Source organism: Pelobates fuscus, chromosome 2 (genome assembly GCF_036172605.1).
Source record: "Pelobates fuscus isolate aPelFus1 chromosome 2, aPelFus1.pri, whole genome shotgun sequence".
Classification (NCBI taxonomy): domain Eukaryota; kingdom Metazoa; phylum Chordata; class Amphibia; order Anura; family Pelobatidae; genus Pelobates; species Pelobates fuscus.
In genome coordinates this window covers 344886796-344903866 of record NC_086318.1, presented here as the reverse complement: position 1 = coordinate 344903866, position 17071 = coordinate 344886796, and the positions used below count along the sequence as shown (strand labels likewise).

At 33.8% G+C, this 17071-nt stretch overlaps 1 protein-coding gene across 1 annotated transcript in view; it reads left to right on the top strand.

The window, feature by feature from the left end:
• The window catches only part of SYNE1 (spectrin repeat containing nuclear envelope protein 1), a 389325-nt gene that overhangs the window by 276186 nt on the left and 96068 nt on the right, over nucleotides 1-17071 (top strand). Inside the window, exons 96-105 of the mRNA XM_063443606.1 lie at nucleotides 2766-2897; nucleotides 4371-4459; nucleotides 5793-5949; nucleotides 6411-6542; nucleotides 7283-7438; nucleotides 7968-8177; nucleotides 8852-8953; nucleotides 14705-14824; nucleotides 15447-15647; nucleotides 16466-16639. Coding sequence (XP_063299676.1) covers nucleotides 2766-2897; nucleotides 4371-4459; nucleotides 5793-5949; nucleotides 6411-6542; nucleotides 7283-7438; nucleotides 7968-8177; nucleotides 8852-8953; nucleotides 14705-14824; nucleotides 15447-15647; nucleotides 16466-16639 — 1473 coding nt within the window. The remainder of the gene's footprint in view (nucleotides 1-2765; nucleotides 2898-4370; nucleotides 4460-5792; nucleotides 5950-6410; nucleotides 6543-7282; nucleotides 7439-7967; nucleotides 8178-8851; nucleotides 8954-14704; nucleotides 14825-15446; nucleotides 15648-16465; nucleotides 16640-17071) is intronic.

Here is a 17071-nt window from a genome sequence, read left to right as displayed (position 1 = left end):
TGATCCATACGAGTGGACATCATCCAGCAGGGTTAGCAATTTTAAACTCATGATTACATTTTAATAATGAAATATTCAGTTAAGCACATAGACGTGATGGCCAGCACACTCTCCTAGAAAGCATCTATCAGTAAGTGTTTTTTAGTGTTGTAGAATTATCAGTAGAGGTTCTAGTGGTCAATTCCTTACAATGGTTACCCTAATTAAGAGCTTGTTCCACATAGTGTGTAGTCCTAGTACTGCTTTATTTATGCTTCAAATAAGGTGCAGTCTCCTCATTTATTAGAAAGGCTATTCTCAAACCAAGCGGAATGGATCTGTGGGATGCATTTTCACAAAATAATGCGATCTTAGTAATGCTGGGAATTGTTATCAAAAATGCTCAATTTATAAACAAATATAGCATGGTAGGGAATAGAAACTAACAATGGTTATTATTACTATCATGTCATTATTAAAGCACCCACGGTTGAACAGAGTTCTAAATAAGTGGGTTATGGACTAAATGGGTTAGGACTAACATTGGAACCTTATGGGCACAACAGCTGCATTACATATGTATTATAAATATGTAGGGTTTTAGATTTGGGGGCAAATTCACATTAAAGAGAATTACATTTGATTACAAAAATGAATGTGATTTTTTTGTATTTGATGAATAGCAAATGAGAAGTTGATAAAAAAAAAAAAGGAAAGAAAACATTATTTCATGCAGTCATACATGCAATATTGGGAGCTACAATGCCAGGAAAGGGAGGCTTGGATCATATTAATGTACAGCGCTACGGAATGTGATGGCGCTATATAAATAATAAAATAATAATATAATAATAATATTATGGATTTAATAGCAAAACCAGGACCACAAGTAATGATATCCAGGACTGAAATAATCATTAGCCAAATTGGCCATGGTGGATATGAACTGACTGATTTGACTGATATGACTGATTTGCAACAACTAGTCTTTGAGGCACAAGAAAAGCAAGGTTTTCGTTGCCCTTGCTCAACGATTAGACATCCATTGATTTTTATTAAATACAGCTAAATAGCACAATAGACTGTGGTTTATTTAAAAAGATCTGATTTTTAACTTACCTTTAAAAGTACGGTAAAGCATTTGAGAAAAGATGCTGTAGGAAGTTTCTGGTTTCCAAGGGATGCCAGACTTACTTTCACCAACTATTGTAAATATCGTTTCCCCTCAGACCTACATGAACAGATCCCAGTATGGGTGAATGAATATAAAGTATCATCTTGACAAAATTAGAAAAGTAATAGGTTGTGATTAGGCTTCGGTTTGTATTTGTTATCTTGTTTGACTGTCTGCGATTCACGTCACCAGAACTAAAACAGGAGTGCTGACGTAAAGATGTTAAGCAAGTGAAGAGATTATCTTGGGTTTAGGCTGCAGCAAGACATAACAACAAGATTTGATTATCTATGCATGACGATTTGAGACCGGGACAAACTATTTAATTTGCAGCATTCAAGTATATTTATGGTTTTGTTGCAATAAATGAAGCAGAAGTTTTTCTAATCTTCCTTTTTAAAGAATATGTAAAATGTATACATTTTTTAGTTGGTCATTCTTTCATGGTTACTGATACAGGATAATCTGTACTCGTCCTCTTTATCTAATCTAAATATAACATGTATATATTCATTCATTGTATAATTACATACATATCAGTATGAATACACCATAAACCCCAATTATTTATTATAGCCAAATTTACCCAATGTTAATGGCCTACCGTAAATTACATTTAAAGCATTATTAGAATGCTTGTTTAGAAATAATTAAAGAAAATATGCCACATTTTACATAAAATTAAATAATATAAAGACATAGCAAAATTGTAATATATCTGTGCATATTATAAATCCAATACATTATGTAATTTAAATGCGTTAATTAAAGGACACTTCATTCATAAAATCAGTTAGGTGTACTTAATCTGATTTATCGTTGTAAGTGGATTGTTATAAGCTTGCATTATTACTATTGGTCGTTATCTTTTTACATAACAATGTGGTAATAGAATACTAGTTACGGAAAATAATTCAGTGGCCTAACTTTTCTAACAAATTGAATTCTTAAAAAGGAAAAAAATCCTCATTTTCATTTAAATGTTTTGAAGGGTATTGGTGCCTATAGTCTGTATATGCAGAGTTTTGTACTAAAAAGGTGTACATACATAGAAATTATATACAGCTGCTAGAAGTATAACTCCACTTCTAGTAACATCCTTAGAACTTTATGCTAGCTATTATCAATTCGGTCCATGTTAGTGAATTATTTACAGATCTATCAATTAATTAAGGCGGCAATAAAATACACAATTACATTTTAGCTATCACTTTACTTCTATCAATGATGATGATCATAGTGATTATTATTATTATGATATCTGTAGCACCATATAATGATTGAGCCATGTAAGAATACTGATTATTTTCATTTTTAAAGGGCTAAGCACTGGTGATTGGGTGTTTGGTGTTGGTCTTGCTTATAGGTTCTTTACATCACTTGTAAAAGGTAAAAATAAACCAATTACATCATTGCCCAACTCAATAAATCAAATGAATAACTGAGCACAGTGATTGGGAGTAAACACAATTTTTTGGGGTAAATTCTGGATATTTGCACGTGAAATTTCAAATCTTTTACAAGTGACAATTGGTGAGCAGTGTGCTGACGTAGATGAGCGTGTAGTCTGCATGATTCCTTTTATTCAATTTGTATTATCTATTCAACACAGGGCACATTTCATGAGAAAGAAGACTCTGATTCTGAGTTGGCATCTTCACAGAGCCCCAGTGTACAAGAATGGCTAGTTCAGGCAAGAACAACACGCTCATTGCAGAAGCAGAACAGTCTACAGAGGCAAAAAGTGAGTGATTTAAAGTTATGTAAAATATTATAAAAGGAGTACAAAGATTTAGAAAACAATCTGCATTCATATTTCAAAAATTATATGAATCATAGCAGTGCATAAAACACAGATAATACCAGGAGCGATCTATCAAAGATCTTACACTCTGCAAGCCATATTACTTTATAATATTTCTTGTATACATTAATTATGTTCATATTTATTTTAGATGACTTTAAAAAAAAATAATTTGGGAATAATTATCTGCTTATGCTGTACAATAGTAAATATGTGTAGTGTACAGCAAGCATACTCTGTGTGGGTCCTTGTTTTGGTCTTACAATCTCGTGATTGGCAGTTGACTTATAATGAACACAGCATTTTATGTATCACTGTCCTTCAAAATATTGGAGATTCAGGTTACTCGTCTGATGAAAAAATTAATTATATAAAAGTGCTTGTAGCAGAGACAGAAAAAGCATTAAAACAAATGTTACTGATTTAAAGGGACACTATAGTCACCAAAACAAATTTAGCTTAATGAAGCAGTTTTTGTGTATAGATCATGCCCCTGCAGTCTCACTGCTTAATTTTCTGCCATGTAGGAGTTAAATCACTTTGTTTATGCAGCCTTAGTTACACCCCCCTGCATGTTACTCACACAGTGTTCCTAAACACTTCCTATAAAGAGTCATCTAATGTTTACACTTCCTTTATTGCAAATTCTGTTTTATTTAGAATTTCTTATCTCCTGCTCTGTTAATAGCTTGCTAGATCCTGCAAGAGCCTCGTGTTTGTAATTAAAGTTCAATTCACAGAGCAGAAGATACACTATTTTAAAGTAAGTAACATCTGATTAAAAGTGAAACCATTTTTTTTTTCATGCAGACTGTGTCAGTCACAGCCAGGGGAGGTGTGGCTATTGCTGCATGGACAAAAACAAAAGTGATTTAACTCCTAAATGGCAGATATTTGTGCAGTGAATCTTCAGAGGCATGATCTATACACAAAAACAACTTAATTAAGCTTGTTGTTTTGGTTACTATAGTGTCTCTTTAATTGATCACAACCTTGAATTACATCATTTTATTTCTTATATACCACATTATTCTGTTTTAAAGTAGTGAGGCTTATTTACTATGTGGGCCTTGTTTCTAAAAATTATGTCAAGTCCTGTATAAATGTTAATTAGCATTAATTAGTAGTGCTCTAGACATCATCTTTTTTTTCTCACAACTCCCTACAAGTAACACGACTTCTGTTTGATGCCATTCTGAAAGCCATCAGTTAGGTCAGTTCAATTAATATTCTGCCTATCATTCTCTCTCTATATATTTATGCAACGATAATGTCAAAATGAAGCATATATTTTGTGAACAGGGCTAGATTAAGGTTTTAACTTAAACTAATTTCCTGTAATTTTAAAACATATATGTAGTCATTATGTGAAATTATTGGATTTGTAATTCACAATAATTTGTCTTATTTCAGGAACTGGAAGAAGAACTCGCTGAGCAGAAGAAATTACTGCAGTCAGTTGCAAGTCGCGGAGGGGAAATAATCAACCAACAGAGCATCTGGTAATATTTATCTGTATAATCTGAGATTTATGGCATAATGTTCCATTAAATGGTACTTTTAAAGAAGTAATTTAAAAAGTACCATGGAGCATGGTAAACCCTTATTTTGAGAGTCCAAATTTAGTGCTTCAAAGGATGATCCAAGCACTATAATAATCTCCTTGCAAGTTCATTTTGTGAAAGGAGAGGCAGTACTTTAGTCTTAGAGCTTCAGAGATGTCTCTTGCCATTTGTGTGAAACACACTTTCAGCCAAATTGTAGGTGTGTGGCATTCCCCTTAACACATAAAGCACTTCAGCTTGCTGAATACATAAACTGCATATTTCAATAGAAATATCAATATTATTGAATAGAAATTAACCTTGTTACAACCCCCTGGCTGTCAGCGTAACAACCAGTCCTGTAATCTACTGGTAATTTAGCTCAGTGGAGTTAAACTCAGAAGGCAGCAACTGCCCAGAGCACCTGCAAAGACTACTCATTGAGCTGCATTGGGAAGTCTGTGATTGGACAGTGATAGGAAGTCTGGGTGGGGCTAGAAGAGGAGGGCTTGCAAAATCTTAGAACAAGAGTTATGTGTCTTTTGCAAAGCTGTTTTTTCGATATATCCCAGTGGAAAATACATAATAAAACGTCTGCCTTTTTCATAGGAGGTATATCTAGTAAATAGGGATTTAAAAAATATATATATATATATATATATATATATATATTTTTTGTAAATGGAGTGTCCTTTTAAAATCTTTTCCATGGGATCCCCATAGGCCTGAAATTAATTGCAAATGTTCTCATATATGCCTGCCTGCCCGCCTCTCTATCCCTTATGTAAAAGCTAGGCCCAGTGTATTGTGATATTTCGTATTACTATATTGCACCAATGCAGATTGACCTCAGACTCTTCATTTGGCATTGCATCTGGAAAATTAAAGTAGAATTACTATTGGAGACTGAGTATACAGTTTTCAACATAATATTAATATAAATAAATAGCAAAGCCATGTATGAATCAGCATGAAGATCCTCCACAGGGTAAACAAAACCAAGTGAATGTAGAAAAATAGAAATACCTTTATTGACGTGTTGAAGGCAAAAAGCTTACAGTTTGTGTGAGTGCCTCAGGTGGATGAGGGATAGAAGAGTCAGTATTTGCTATAGTGTTCTTGACAACGGGGAAATCTATAGTGCCAGAAAAACGAGTTTGTTTTCTGGCACTATAGAATCCCTTTAACTAACTCTGAATTGTTGTGTACTGAAGACCAAATTTCAAAATGCAGTCTGAAAAGCTTTGAAATAATTTATCCATTGAATTTAAAAACATCTCATTTTATACAGTGATACACCGGACTCTGTGTCTCACGAACTTGGTTTGGAGGGATTGACATCAGCATCAGAAAATCAAATGAGAGTAAAATGGGAAAGCCTTCACCAGGAGCTTAGTGCCAAGAAGAAATTAATGCAGAATGCACTGCAGCAGGAACAAGAACCACCGGTAGTTATCATGTTTCTCTATTCATTTTTTTTCATATACCATCATATATGATCTGGTCCTGCCTTAGATTAAAGGAATTTTAACCTTAAACCGAGCCCTAAACAAAATCTGTATTAAAAGAACCCATACTCTACCCTGAAAGGAGATCTGTATTCTCTCTATCTCTCCCTTATATCCAGAAAATATTTAACAGTCATCTTCTACTATAATCATCTTACCTTGTAATCCTCCCTCAAATAATCTGGATGCATATTTATAAAAAATTTATTGTATATTTAAAAAAAAAAAAAAAAAAAGGATTAATATATGCAGATTAACTTTTATACTTATATTGGTCATTGCTTAGATTCAGATGATCTAGTTCATCTACTCCATTGATACCTAACCGCTACTGTTTTTATGGGAACTACATCTCCATCACTGATACCACATAGCATATTCATGAGTGTCTTACTTTGCAGATATTTAACCAAACCAACAGGATCATGTCTGGGGTGCCTTTTTATAAAGGGGACAAACAAGTGCAAGACAAATCTTCTGTAGCAAACTTATTGGATGGCTTAAACCAAGCCCTTGAAGATGTGTCATCTCAGGTAATATTGGATTACAATTGAAATTCTTAAAATGTAACCTTCCAAAAAATATTTTTTTTTCCTTAGAAAAGGTGCTTGAAGTTCTGGTGTAGATCTGCATTATGTTAACTTGACTTCCTCTTGGTAATGTTATAGTGATCGCAGAAGCCAAGTAGGATTTCAAATAAACATGTGAGGTAGTAGATCATGGACTCAAGTAAAATTACTACTGTATAAAAAGACTACTTTATAGGAAGATGCATAACTGGTGTCCTATTAGTGGGGAAACAATATTTGATGTTACCTTTTACATTTTGCATGTTTTTTCTATAAGATTTTCTCCTGTATAAACTCACATGTTACATTTTTCACATTTGAAAGATAATCATTCTTATAAACAGAATGTCAATCTACACAGATAAACAAGTATTTAATAATATCATATTAACTTTTATAGCTGTGTATAGCTTGTCCTTCATTTTAGCAAGAACTGCTGAATTTGATGAAAAAAAATCAGTTTAATTAATAGTTTTAATGAATTCAACAGGTGAATTCTGATTTCAGCAATGGGTCACTGTGCAAAGTCTTAATACTGAATGAGTCACCATAGAGCCATTTCTAATACCTGACCTGACATATGTCATATATATATATATACCTATATATTTTTTTAATAAACCAGAATTTAGAGCAAAATTACTTTCCCTTTTCCTTGCAACAAAATACTGTATGTAATAAACCTTTTACTTGTGTTGGCACAGAGTGGCGTTAGAGAGAGGAAGAGTTTTCCCTTGGAAAGAAAATTGTATGATGCAGTTTCAGCTACATCCACATGGTTGGACGATGTGGAAGAACGTATTTTTGTGTCAACAACTCTCCAGCCAGAAGAAACTGAAACTTCTCTTTACCACCAAGAGGTTTGGAGAAATCTTGTCATTTATGAAAGAACAAATATTCAGAATTACTTTATGTGTTTACACATTTCCAAAACTGTTAGCTTTTTTAGGTCTACATAATTGCTATAAATATCTAAATACCATTGTTATAACTGAAGGAACAGATTTTTTCGTTCTTTAGTTAGAAAGTAATTTGGGATCAGGTTTTGTGACCTCACCACTTTAACACTATTACAAAAGTAGCTAATGTTCGTGGACAGCTGTTATGATGTAGTTGCTGTAAAACCACTGTAAAAACAGGAAACTATTTTATATAACTCAGATCACAGTTCATACATATATACAGCACACTGCATATATTACATATTATATGCCATACTTTTAGTATAACATATTCTGTACCCTAATATGCAGTTTAATAAAATATGCAAATCATGTTGTACGTTGTCTTTATTTTTGTTCTAAATTTAAAATAAAACAAAATATGTTTTGTAATGTCACAGAACTTCGTTTTTTGTTGTTTTTTTTTGTTTTTTTTTATATACTCTAGACTTTGGCAAAAGATATCAAAGAGATGACAGAAGAAATGGATAAGAACAGGATTCTATTCTTACAAACATTCTCAAACAGTGGTGATAACCAGGGTGTAATTGAGGATACAATGGATTGCCTTCTAGGAAGATTGAATTCATTAGAGTCAGTTGTAAATCGTCGGTGCTGTCAAATGAAGGAGAGGCTGCAGGATCTCATAACCTTCCAGGTATGTCATAGATACCAATAGGTTATAAAGTGTGTTTGTTTCCATTACAATCAGGAGAAGAGAATGGTGCATATAAGAATATTAAAAAAGGAATAGAACACATAAAACAAGAGTGATGCAAATAGACCCAACCCAACCCTGAAGTACCCCCTACCAGTCCAGGATATAGGGATTACCCTGTTGTGTCTTAAGTGTTGTTTTTTTGTTGTTGTTGTTTTTTCAACACCTTAGACATAACCGGGTAATCCCTACATCCTGGACTGTTAGGGGATACTTGAGGACGGTGTTGGGAACCCCTGATCTAGACTGATTATTAACCTTCAAGGACAACCACCTCAAGAATAGTGCAAAACTGTGTTTTTTCTAAATATTTTAATTTGCCATTAGCTTATTTATAACACCATAGTCGTAGTCATTTGCAAACCTAGAAGGAAATATTTGTGTTCTAAGTTAAATTGTCAGGAACGTAAAGTGAATTCAAACTTTAGCCCAATTTGAAAGTTCTCAAAGTCTCCTACATATTTGGCCTAGAAACTGACAATTCACACTTAAATGAACAAAATAGGAAAACTGATCTGTTCCTTACATTGCCACAGTTATACTTGAATTGCAGTGTAATCAGATACTTTTTATTTAATGTAAATTCCATGTATTTGTATTGCCTTCTTTAACAGAATGATTTGAAGATGTTGTTCACTTCACTGGCTGATAATAAATATATAATACTACACAAACTGGCGGAAGCAGCAGAGAGACCTGCGAAGGAGCAAATACAGGTAATTTGTTATCTTGTGGAAACATGGGAGTTTTCAGTAGATTTCTTCCTATAAGTAAAAATAATACTTTACTAATACACTACTGTGGTATTTCATCCTTAAGTAACTTATATTATGTTATTTGCTGTTTTATTGTCAAACCTCGCTATTCATTAATAAAACCAATTGTTGTTTTTGTTTTCTTGGGTATAAATATTAACTATTTCTCATCAGTATTTGTTGCGTTGCATATTATTACTATTTGCACTTGGAGTGATATATATTCCTCTCATATACTATGCGATTACTTTCGTACAGTGATTGGAAATGTAGATAACAGGCAATTATTGTGAAAATTGTCATGTAACATTCATGGCAATATATTGAGTTTGTGCATTATATACCTTCAAAGTGTCCCCTGTACCATCCATCCAGTCCTGGGTTATTGCTCTGGTGCCCACTCCTCATGAGGTTCAGAAATTATTCACCCAAAGGAAAAATACATCATCTGCAGCATTCATATGCTTAACCGACTGGCGACCTTCATGTCAGCTCACTGCTCATGTATACTGTGCTAAATTACCTATTTTATAATAAACCAATATGTTGCCACCACACCCCCAGTGATGTATTTATACATCAATGGTTTACCCACTCTTGTGGCCATGCCCCCACCCCTCGTCATGCAGTCAGGCAATTATGGTAGTTCAACTACAGTTGGGGGTATGCAATACAACACCTCCAGAAGTAGCATTCAAATTATTTGTTTGCATTTTTCACACACAAACAAATATGAACGCTAACTGGCCAGTGTTTATGACTAAGTGGCTACTAAAAACGCCTGGACATACCCCAGTTGTAATAACCTGGGTTTCTACTTTTACAAATGGTATACTATTATGGGGATAATGAGTGTGCGTGTACTTAATTTGAAAGAGGTGAATTATGTTTGAACAGACATATTGCACAAATTTCAGGTTTTGTTTACATTTTGTTTTGATCACAACTTGTACAATTGACTCTGTCCTTAAGGGGTTAACAAAATAACATTATTGCTCTGATATTAAACAATACTATTTATGAGCCTCTCTGATAAGCAACAATAGTGAAATACATTGATATGTTGATTCCCACAGGATAAACTGAACCTCAATCATTGATATTGTCATAAACATTTGGTCAGTTTATTATTATTGTACTGTTTTCCTTAAAGCCTTTAATACATAAGCTGTAAAGTACTGGCATTCCCTCTTGGTATGTGTGAAAGCTGTCGTTTGCTTTAGTGGAATATTTAGATTGCAATAATCGGTTTCCTTGTTAGCAGGTCTGCTTTGAAAATTAATATTCTGGATCATTATTTAATTTATTTTAAATTTTTTTGTTTTCCCATTTCCCTCTTACTTACCTACATCTTATCTGTCTCTTGAAAACTTTGTTCTTCTGTATTTCATATTTCCAGGGATTCTATCCTTTTCTTGAGTCTACGGGAACCCTATACCAGATGGGTCACATTCCAAGATACCGATAGTACTTTGCAAGACAGCCTTTGGGAGGATGGGAACTATACTGCTACATCATGTAGATTGGCTGTGGTTAACTCTTTCATAATAGATGGGTTGAGCATCAAACTTTAAAGCAAATGCAGGCCTTATGCCTATGGCATGGAAACTGTAATTTAATTTGTTTATGTTCTTCATGGAATGGAGTAAGGAACATGTTGGTTCAGGTTTTTGAAAAGCAGTGCCGTTAACCGCTTATATAACCATGATAAAATAGTTCTATCTTATCAACCCAACCTTTAAAGATTCTATATCAAAATGGAAATATTGCACTCCTTTTAATGGTTACAGGGATGTACAAAGCTGCTAATGTTAATTAAGAGGGACATTTCTATACTTGTGTGTGGTCTTTGGGGCTCAGATTACGATGGCATGAACTATCATTGGTCATCAAGCGGATTAGGCTATGTTGCACCATAAAGATTCTACTTATAAATATGTTTTCAAATATATCAGAGCATTGTGTAAACCTATATTAAGAATGGTTACATGTTATCATTCAATCACTACAACATGCCAGCTCACTTTAATGTATAGTCTGGTCCTTTTTCTTTTGTCAATTTATTCTATCTTGTTAAGACTGTTTGTATTTGATAGAGATCATATATTTTTTTTTAATTAACTGTCTTCCAATGATAATAAATTTTGTTTCGGGTCATTATTTGCTCGATAAGGAGCATAACCATTAAAACTATTTTTCAAGGCACACTATGCCACAGATTAGGCAGATCTCCAAAATAATTCCTACCATTGCCGTGATTTAATAAGCTTTCCAAATGATTCAATACGGTACGAAAAACTTTCCAAATGATTTACAAAAAAATCCACCCAACTATACTCTGATGGAAAGTATTTGTAACAGTATGGAATCGTTTAGAGAGCTTTATTACATTGGGGCCCTTATTTGGCTCACAGTGGCAGGTTCACTTTCACTTTAGCTGATAGTTAATAGGACTTCTAGTCCACGGAAAGTATTCAATGCTTCATATTCAATGCTTATGTTAAGGAGGCCCCTCCCTTTTACAAACTGCCCCAACACTTTTTAGAACACTCCAGTAAGTCAGATTGCAGTTTCTACATGATCACTTCTCTGTAGAGCTTGCAAGTACTGGAGAATTCTAGATTGTTATCCTCTATGAACTTTGTACGGTGAGAAAATCAAATAATCTCATGTCACACAAAAATGAAATTGGAAACATTTTATACGTAATGATAATTGGATTGATTGCTTTTAATTTGTCTAACTTCATTTGTCTCATGTCTGTTTCCCTATCAAACAATGTGATTGACATGTCAATGTATTGCTAAGCATCAGTGCTAAATTATCTGTGGTCAGTAGACAATGGTGCAAAATAAATAAACAGTACCAAGGTCACAATGAGAAGGCAAAACATATAGATTAAAACAAACTAAATCCAGGATATATAGTACTAGATGGACTCAAAACTAGTCCCCATAAACCTGATAAAGATGATGTCTATGTTTAAGACTGTTGGACTGATATTACATTATTCTTCCAAATCACATTTTATTTATGATATAAAATGCTTTCAGCCACAATTTAGAACAAATAATAATAAACATAATAGTAAATGTCTGCACCACTTTTAATTCTGCAGATCAATTTGATATAAAATAATTTAAGACCATAAAGGATCCCTATATCTCAATCTTTTTGTCTTGAGATTGCCATGGGTTTTAGTGGTATTTCTACAACTGTAAAGCTATATTTATTTCAATAAACACAATAAAATGAACTGTGTCTGTTTTGTACAACTGCAGTCAGTAATTCATTTGTAAGCTGCAAAATGAAGGATACTTCCTTGCAAAGTAAAGAAACCTCAATGTATTCTTCTTGATAAATAAACGAGTATTTGTGATGCCAATAAAAATGTGTCACTTTTTTCCGTTTGCCAACATCAAGTAAATATTCATTTCTGTGATGGCCGTTGTGTTTAAGCAATCTTTAGCATAACAAGCACATTCTTTAGACATCTTCAAATCCAGTTAAGTTTTCCTACTAATTTGTCACAGCTCTCCCACTTTTCTGAACCAAGAGAGTGAATCAGTTCATTGTCTTTTATGTTATTGTTTTTTTTTGTTTTTGTTTTTTAAGATCTTAGACTCAGGACAGTCAATAAAACAATAACTGTACATCTGTAAGAGGCTAAACTTTTAACACCACATAGAAAATATCTAAGGCAGGGATATTCAAAAAAATACCTTATTCTGAAAACACTTATGCTGAATGGTAAGGTGTTTACTAGAATTGAGTCTGCACAATGATGTACCTGAATCAGGATATAATCCCATGTGTGTAATTCAGAGCTATTTCCAAACCTGTTGTAAGCTGCAGCCAATAGGAGACTGCACAGACCACTTGGATGAGCTGTTAGAGGTGTATTGAGAAGAATCCTGAGGGACTTTACATTTTTGATCAGAAAATGTGTGGAATTTTAAAGCAGCAACCCCTATTTTTTATTTTTAGTCTTCCTTTTAATTAATCCTTTTTTTACGTCACTAAATGATTGAAATTACAATCATCATTTTTTCCCCCCAAAATCTAAAAATGAATTAAAATGGGTTACCTTCAAGATAGCTATTTAAGCTGAGTTTATCAGAGCATTAGTTTATATATTTACTATAAAAGGTCACAATTATGTTTTGTAGACAATCTGGTCATTTACTATCATCGTGGCCTCTGAGTAAGAGTAATGGAAGGAAGAAATATATGTTATAATATATTATAATTGAGATATTATTATAATTGAGATATCAGTACATATGTTCTTCTGCTGGTTCTAAGTTAAAAACACAAGTGAAGAGGTATGCCAGAAAGGAGGTAGAGGGAAGTGTATTCCTGGAATTTATTGTAAGCACAGTTCTGTACATTTATACTTTTGAATACATCTTCACACCTTTTCTAGCCAATTATTTTTGTGATGCTACTTAAGGCACTTAACCCCTTAAGGACCAAACCTCTGGAATAAAAGGGAATCATGACATGTCACACATGTCGTGTGTCCTTAAGGGGTTAAACACTTAATTAGGTCTGTCCACTTAGGATAACTTGGCAGGCTGTAAGTTTTCTTGGTTAAAGTCAGGTTGCAACCTACTTACATTGGTCACATGACTTAAGTTGGATATTCTTAAGAAGAATATAATCTTACAAGAGAAGTGAAAACTTGGTCTACCCACCAGTCGGGCAAGAGATATCCTGCTTATCCCTAAGACAGCTGAATGGGTTTCATCCTATCCGCTACACTATGCATAGTGTGGAAAAAAGAGCCTGGAATCCTTGCAGAGACACCTTGCTCCTTCCTCCATCCCATGGACTAAGGGAAAGCGGGTTCATTTACAAGTGAACATGGTTCTTCAACCCCCACTTAGCTATGTCATATGGTCTTTCATACGTTTTGAGGAGCCAAACCCCCTTTTGTAGACCAAAAGGATGCCTAGTCCATCACACATTATTAGAACCAGCTATGACCCAGAGTTATTAATATGGTCATTCTTGTATGAGTACCCCCAATAATAAACTCTAACCATGCCATGAAAGTTGATTTACCAAACAGTCTTGTGATTTAAATAACTCCAGGATTAGATAAGGTCTGGGGGACCAGTTTTGAATTTTTAATTAATAATCTTTTTCTTTACAATATGCTTGATGCTGATTGGCTACCCCATGGCTGTAATACTGGGATACTTCACAGCCAATATGTGCCAAAACGTGTTAATATGTGTTAAAAGCAAGTTCATGATCTCTTCATCTGACATTTATTATTGTCCGCTTCTCTGTATCTTCAGTTCAGTTTTTTTTATGCAAAATGAACATCTGCATTACTACATTACTAAGCGGGGTTGGATTAAGATCACTCCATTATTTTGTTCGAATTATTTTGGTTTTGATTTATATGAAGTTGTCTTAGGATTTACAGCACTTTGCAAAACCATCTGAAGAAAATAAGATTTAGCTCAATATTAGCTAAATCAATTTTAAGCACAGCCAGTGTCGATTGGTATGTGAAAATGGTTTTTGTCATAGAAAAAAGGTACGAAATGGTTTACAGGTTTAATGAGCATACTGTCTAACACCTCAAATGCAATTTTCCACAATCTTCTTTTATTATTTTGTTCATCCTGCGGCACATAGCTGACAGGTGAAAAATGAAGACAAAATGTAACTTCATTGTGATTTTAACTTTTTTTATAGGCCATTTTACAGGCAGAAGAGAGTCTTAAAGAAATAGATACAGAAATAACAGAATTGAAGAAACGTGGAGACATATTACAGGTGGATCAATCTTCAACTCAAGAACTTTCAAAGCTTCAGGTATGTGTGAAGGATGCTAGTTCATTATATATTCCATCTATTTTCATTTAATAGGTTTCTTTTTTTTATTTATTGCAATATTTATCAAATGTAAATTAAACAGAATAATATTTTGAAAGAAGCTGAAAACATTTATTTAACTTTTTTTGTGTTTGAAACTTTCAGTTTTTGATAATATCAATCTGTTTTAGGAACTACTAGCATGGTTAGATATTATTTTTCATGTCACCAACTGCTATTAAAACATATTGTTCTGAAAAAAATTAAATAATAAATTAACCTTTAACCCCTTAAGGACCAAACTTCTGGAATAAAAGGAAATCATGACATGTCACACATGCCATGTGTCTTTAAGGGGTTAAGTTACATATTGTTAAAACATATTGTTCAGAAAAAGAATGTAATAATGCAACGTTTAAGTTTAGAGCTGAATTCAGAGGAGCAATTCATAAGGTCACCAATAGCTCATTTTATATTAATATATATTATATATTGGAATACATTAATTTAGAATAAATATTATTCTAGATTATCTTTGGGGTGCTAGTGAAAAATGTAATCTGTTATTAATTGAACTTCATTGTGCTTGGATCTTGGAACTGATAATGTGTGTTTTCTGTAGGACACATATGACGAGCTGATAATGATCATTGGCTCTAGAAGAAGTGGTTTGAATCAGAATCTTGCTCTTAAGAGCCAGTATGAACGAGCCCTGCAAGATCTATCGGACTTGATTGAAACAGGGCAGGAGAAGATGTCAAATGGACAGAAATGTATTGTGTCCTCCAGAGATGAGATCCATACACTACTGGAGAAACATAAGGTGAACACATGACTGACTGTTAGATCTTTATAGTACTACACGCATACTATGCAACCAAGTAATTAGCCCTTGGTTGCTAAAAGGCGCTTCACTGGAGTCAAATATGGTTGCTATTTCAATCAGGTTCCACCCATGCCCTTCCAAAAAAAGTCTTCCCATTTTATCACGTAGCAGTGTCATGTCAAATAACTACTGATCTGGCTTCCATTTATATTTGAATTAATATGCCACTAATAGTCTTTGTCTATATGTCTTAGTACCACTTAGATGCTGTCATATAATATTTATTTCCTAACTGAATGTATTATTCATTTCCTGATACATGGTATCATCTAAAGTATTATCATTATAATTGAAGTGATTTGCAATTCATCATTAGTCTGTGTCTGTGTGCTTAGCTATATCTATTGAGTTAGTGAGCTAAACTTACAAAAACAACTCAGGCTAGCCTTCGATGCAGTCAAGCTGCTTTTCAGAAAGTCTAACAGTCATTGAATATTATATTTATCCTGCTAAGTGTGGTTGTGTATTAAATTGATGAATCATGGTCCAAAGTTACATCACATCCTGCTCTGTTATGTTTAAATCGTCTATAACATTGTGTGTTAGATGATAATAAGCGTAAATTCATAAACAAACATCTCTCTGTATCAGGTCATTGTTGCATGTGAAATAGACCCAATACAGCATCAGGCACTGGACACAGTTCTGTGCAATAAAAATGAAAAAACTATATGTATGTTGAAATTGTGATATGAAAGGCAGCCCTTTAAGAATATTGCTTTCTAACTGTAATTCCACTTCTTGGCATATTTCAGGATTATTTCCAGGGTTTGGAATCTCACATGATCCTCACAGAAACACTCTTCAGAAAAATTAGCAGTTATGCACTCCCTAGAGAGTCTCAGCACCATTCAGAGTTAATGGAAAGAGCATCAACCGTCATTAAACAGGCTCACAAACGAGGAGTGGAATTAGAATACATTCTGGAGGTGAAAAATAGCTCATCTGTGTCAATGGCAGTGATCTTGGCACTGCAGATGTTTGTGGACTGTATTTTACATAATACTTGCTGTGCACTGTGTCAAATATAGACCACAAATGTCAAAAGTAATAAGATTATCCATCACTGATCTAAAGGCTGTGTAACTCTTTTTCTATACAACCATTTATTTCATGAAAGCAGACCAGTGCAAGACATTTCTTTTTCAAGAAGCATTGTTTAACCTTTAATGAGTTAACGGGACACTATAGTCACAGGAACCACTATAAATCAATGTTTTGTGTGCTGGGGCCTTCTAGCCTGTTCCAGCATGGTCAGCAGTGTAAATGCTCCCTTTTGAGAGAAAAGCCAGTGTTTACACTGTTGTCTAAGTTCACTTCCAGTGGCTGTTACTCGAACAGCCACTAGAGGGTCTTCCTTG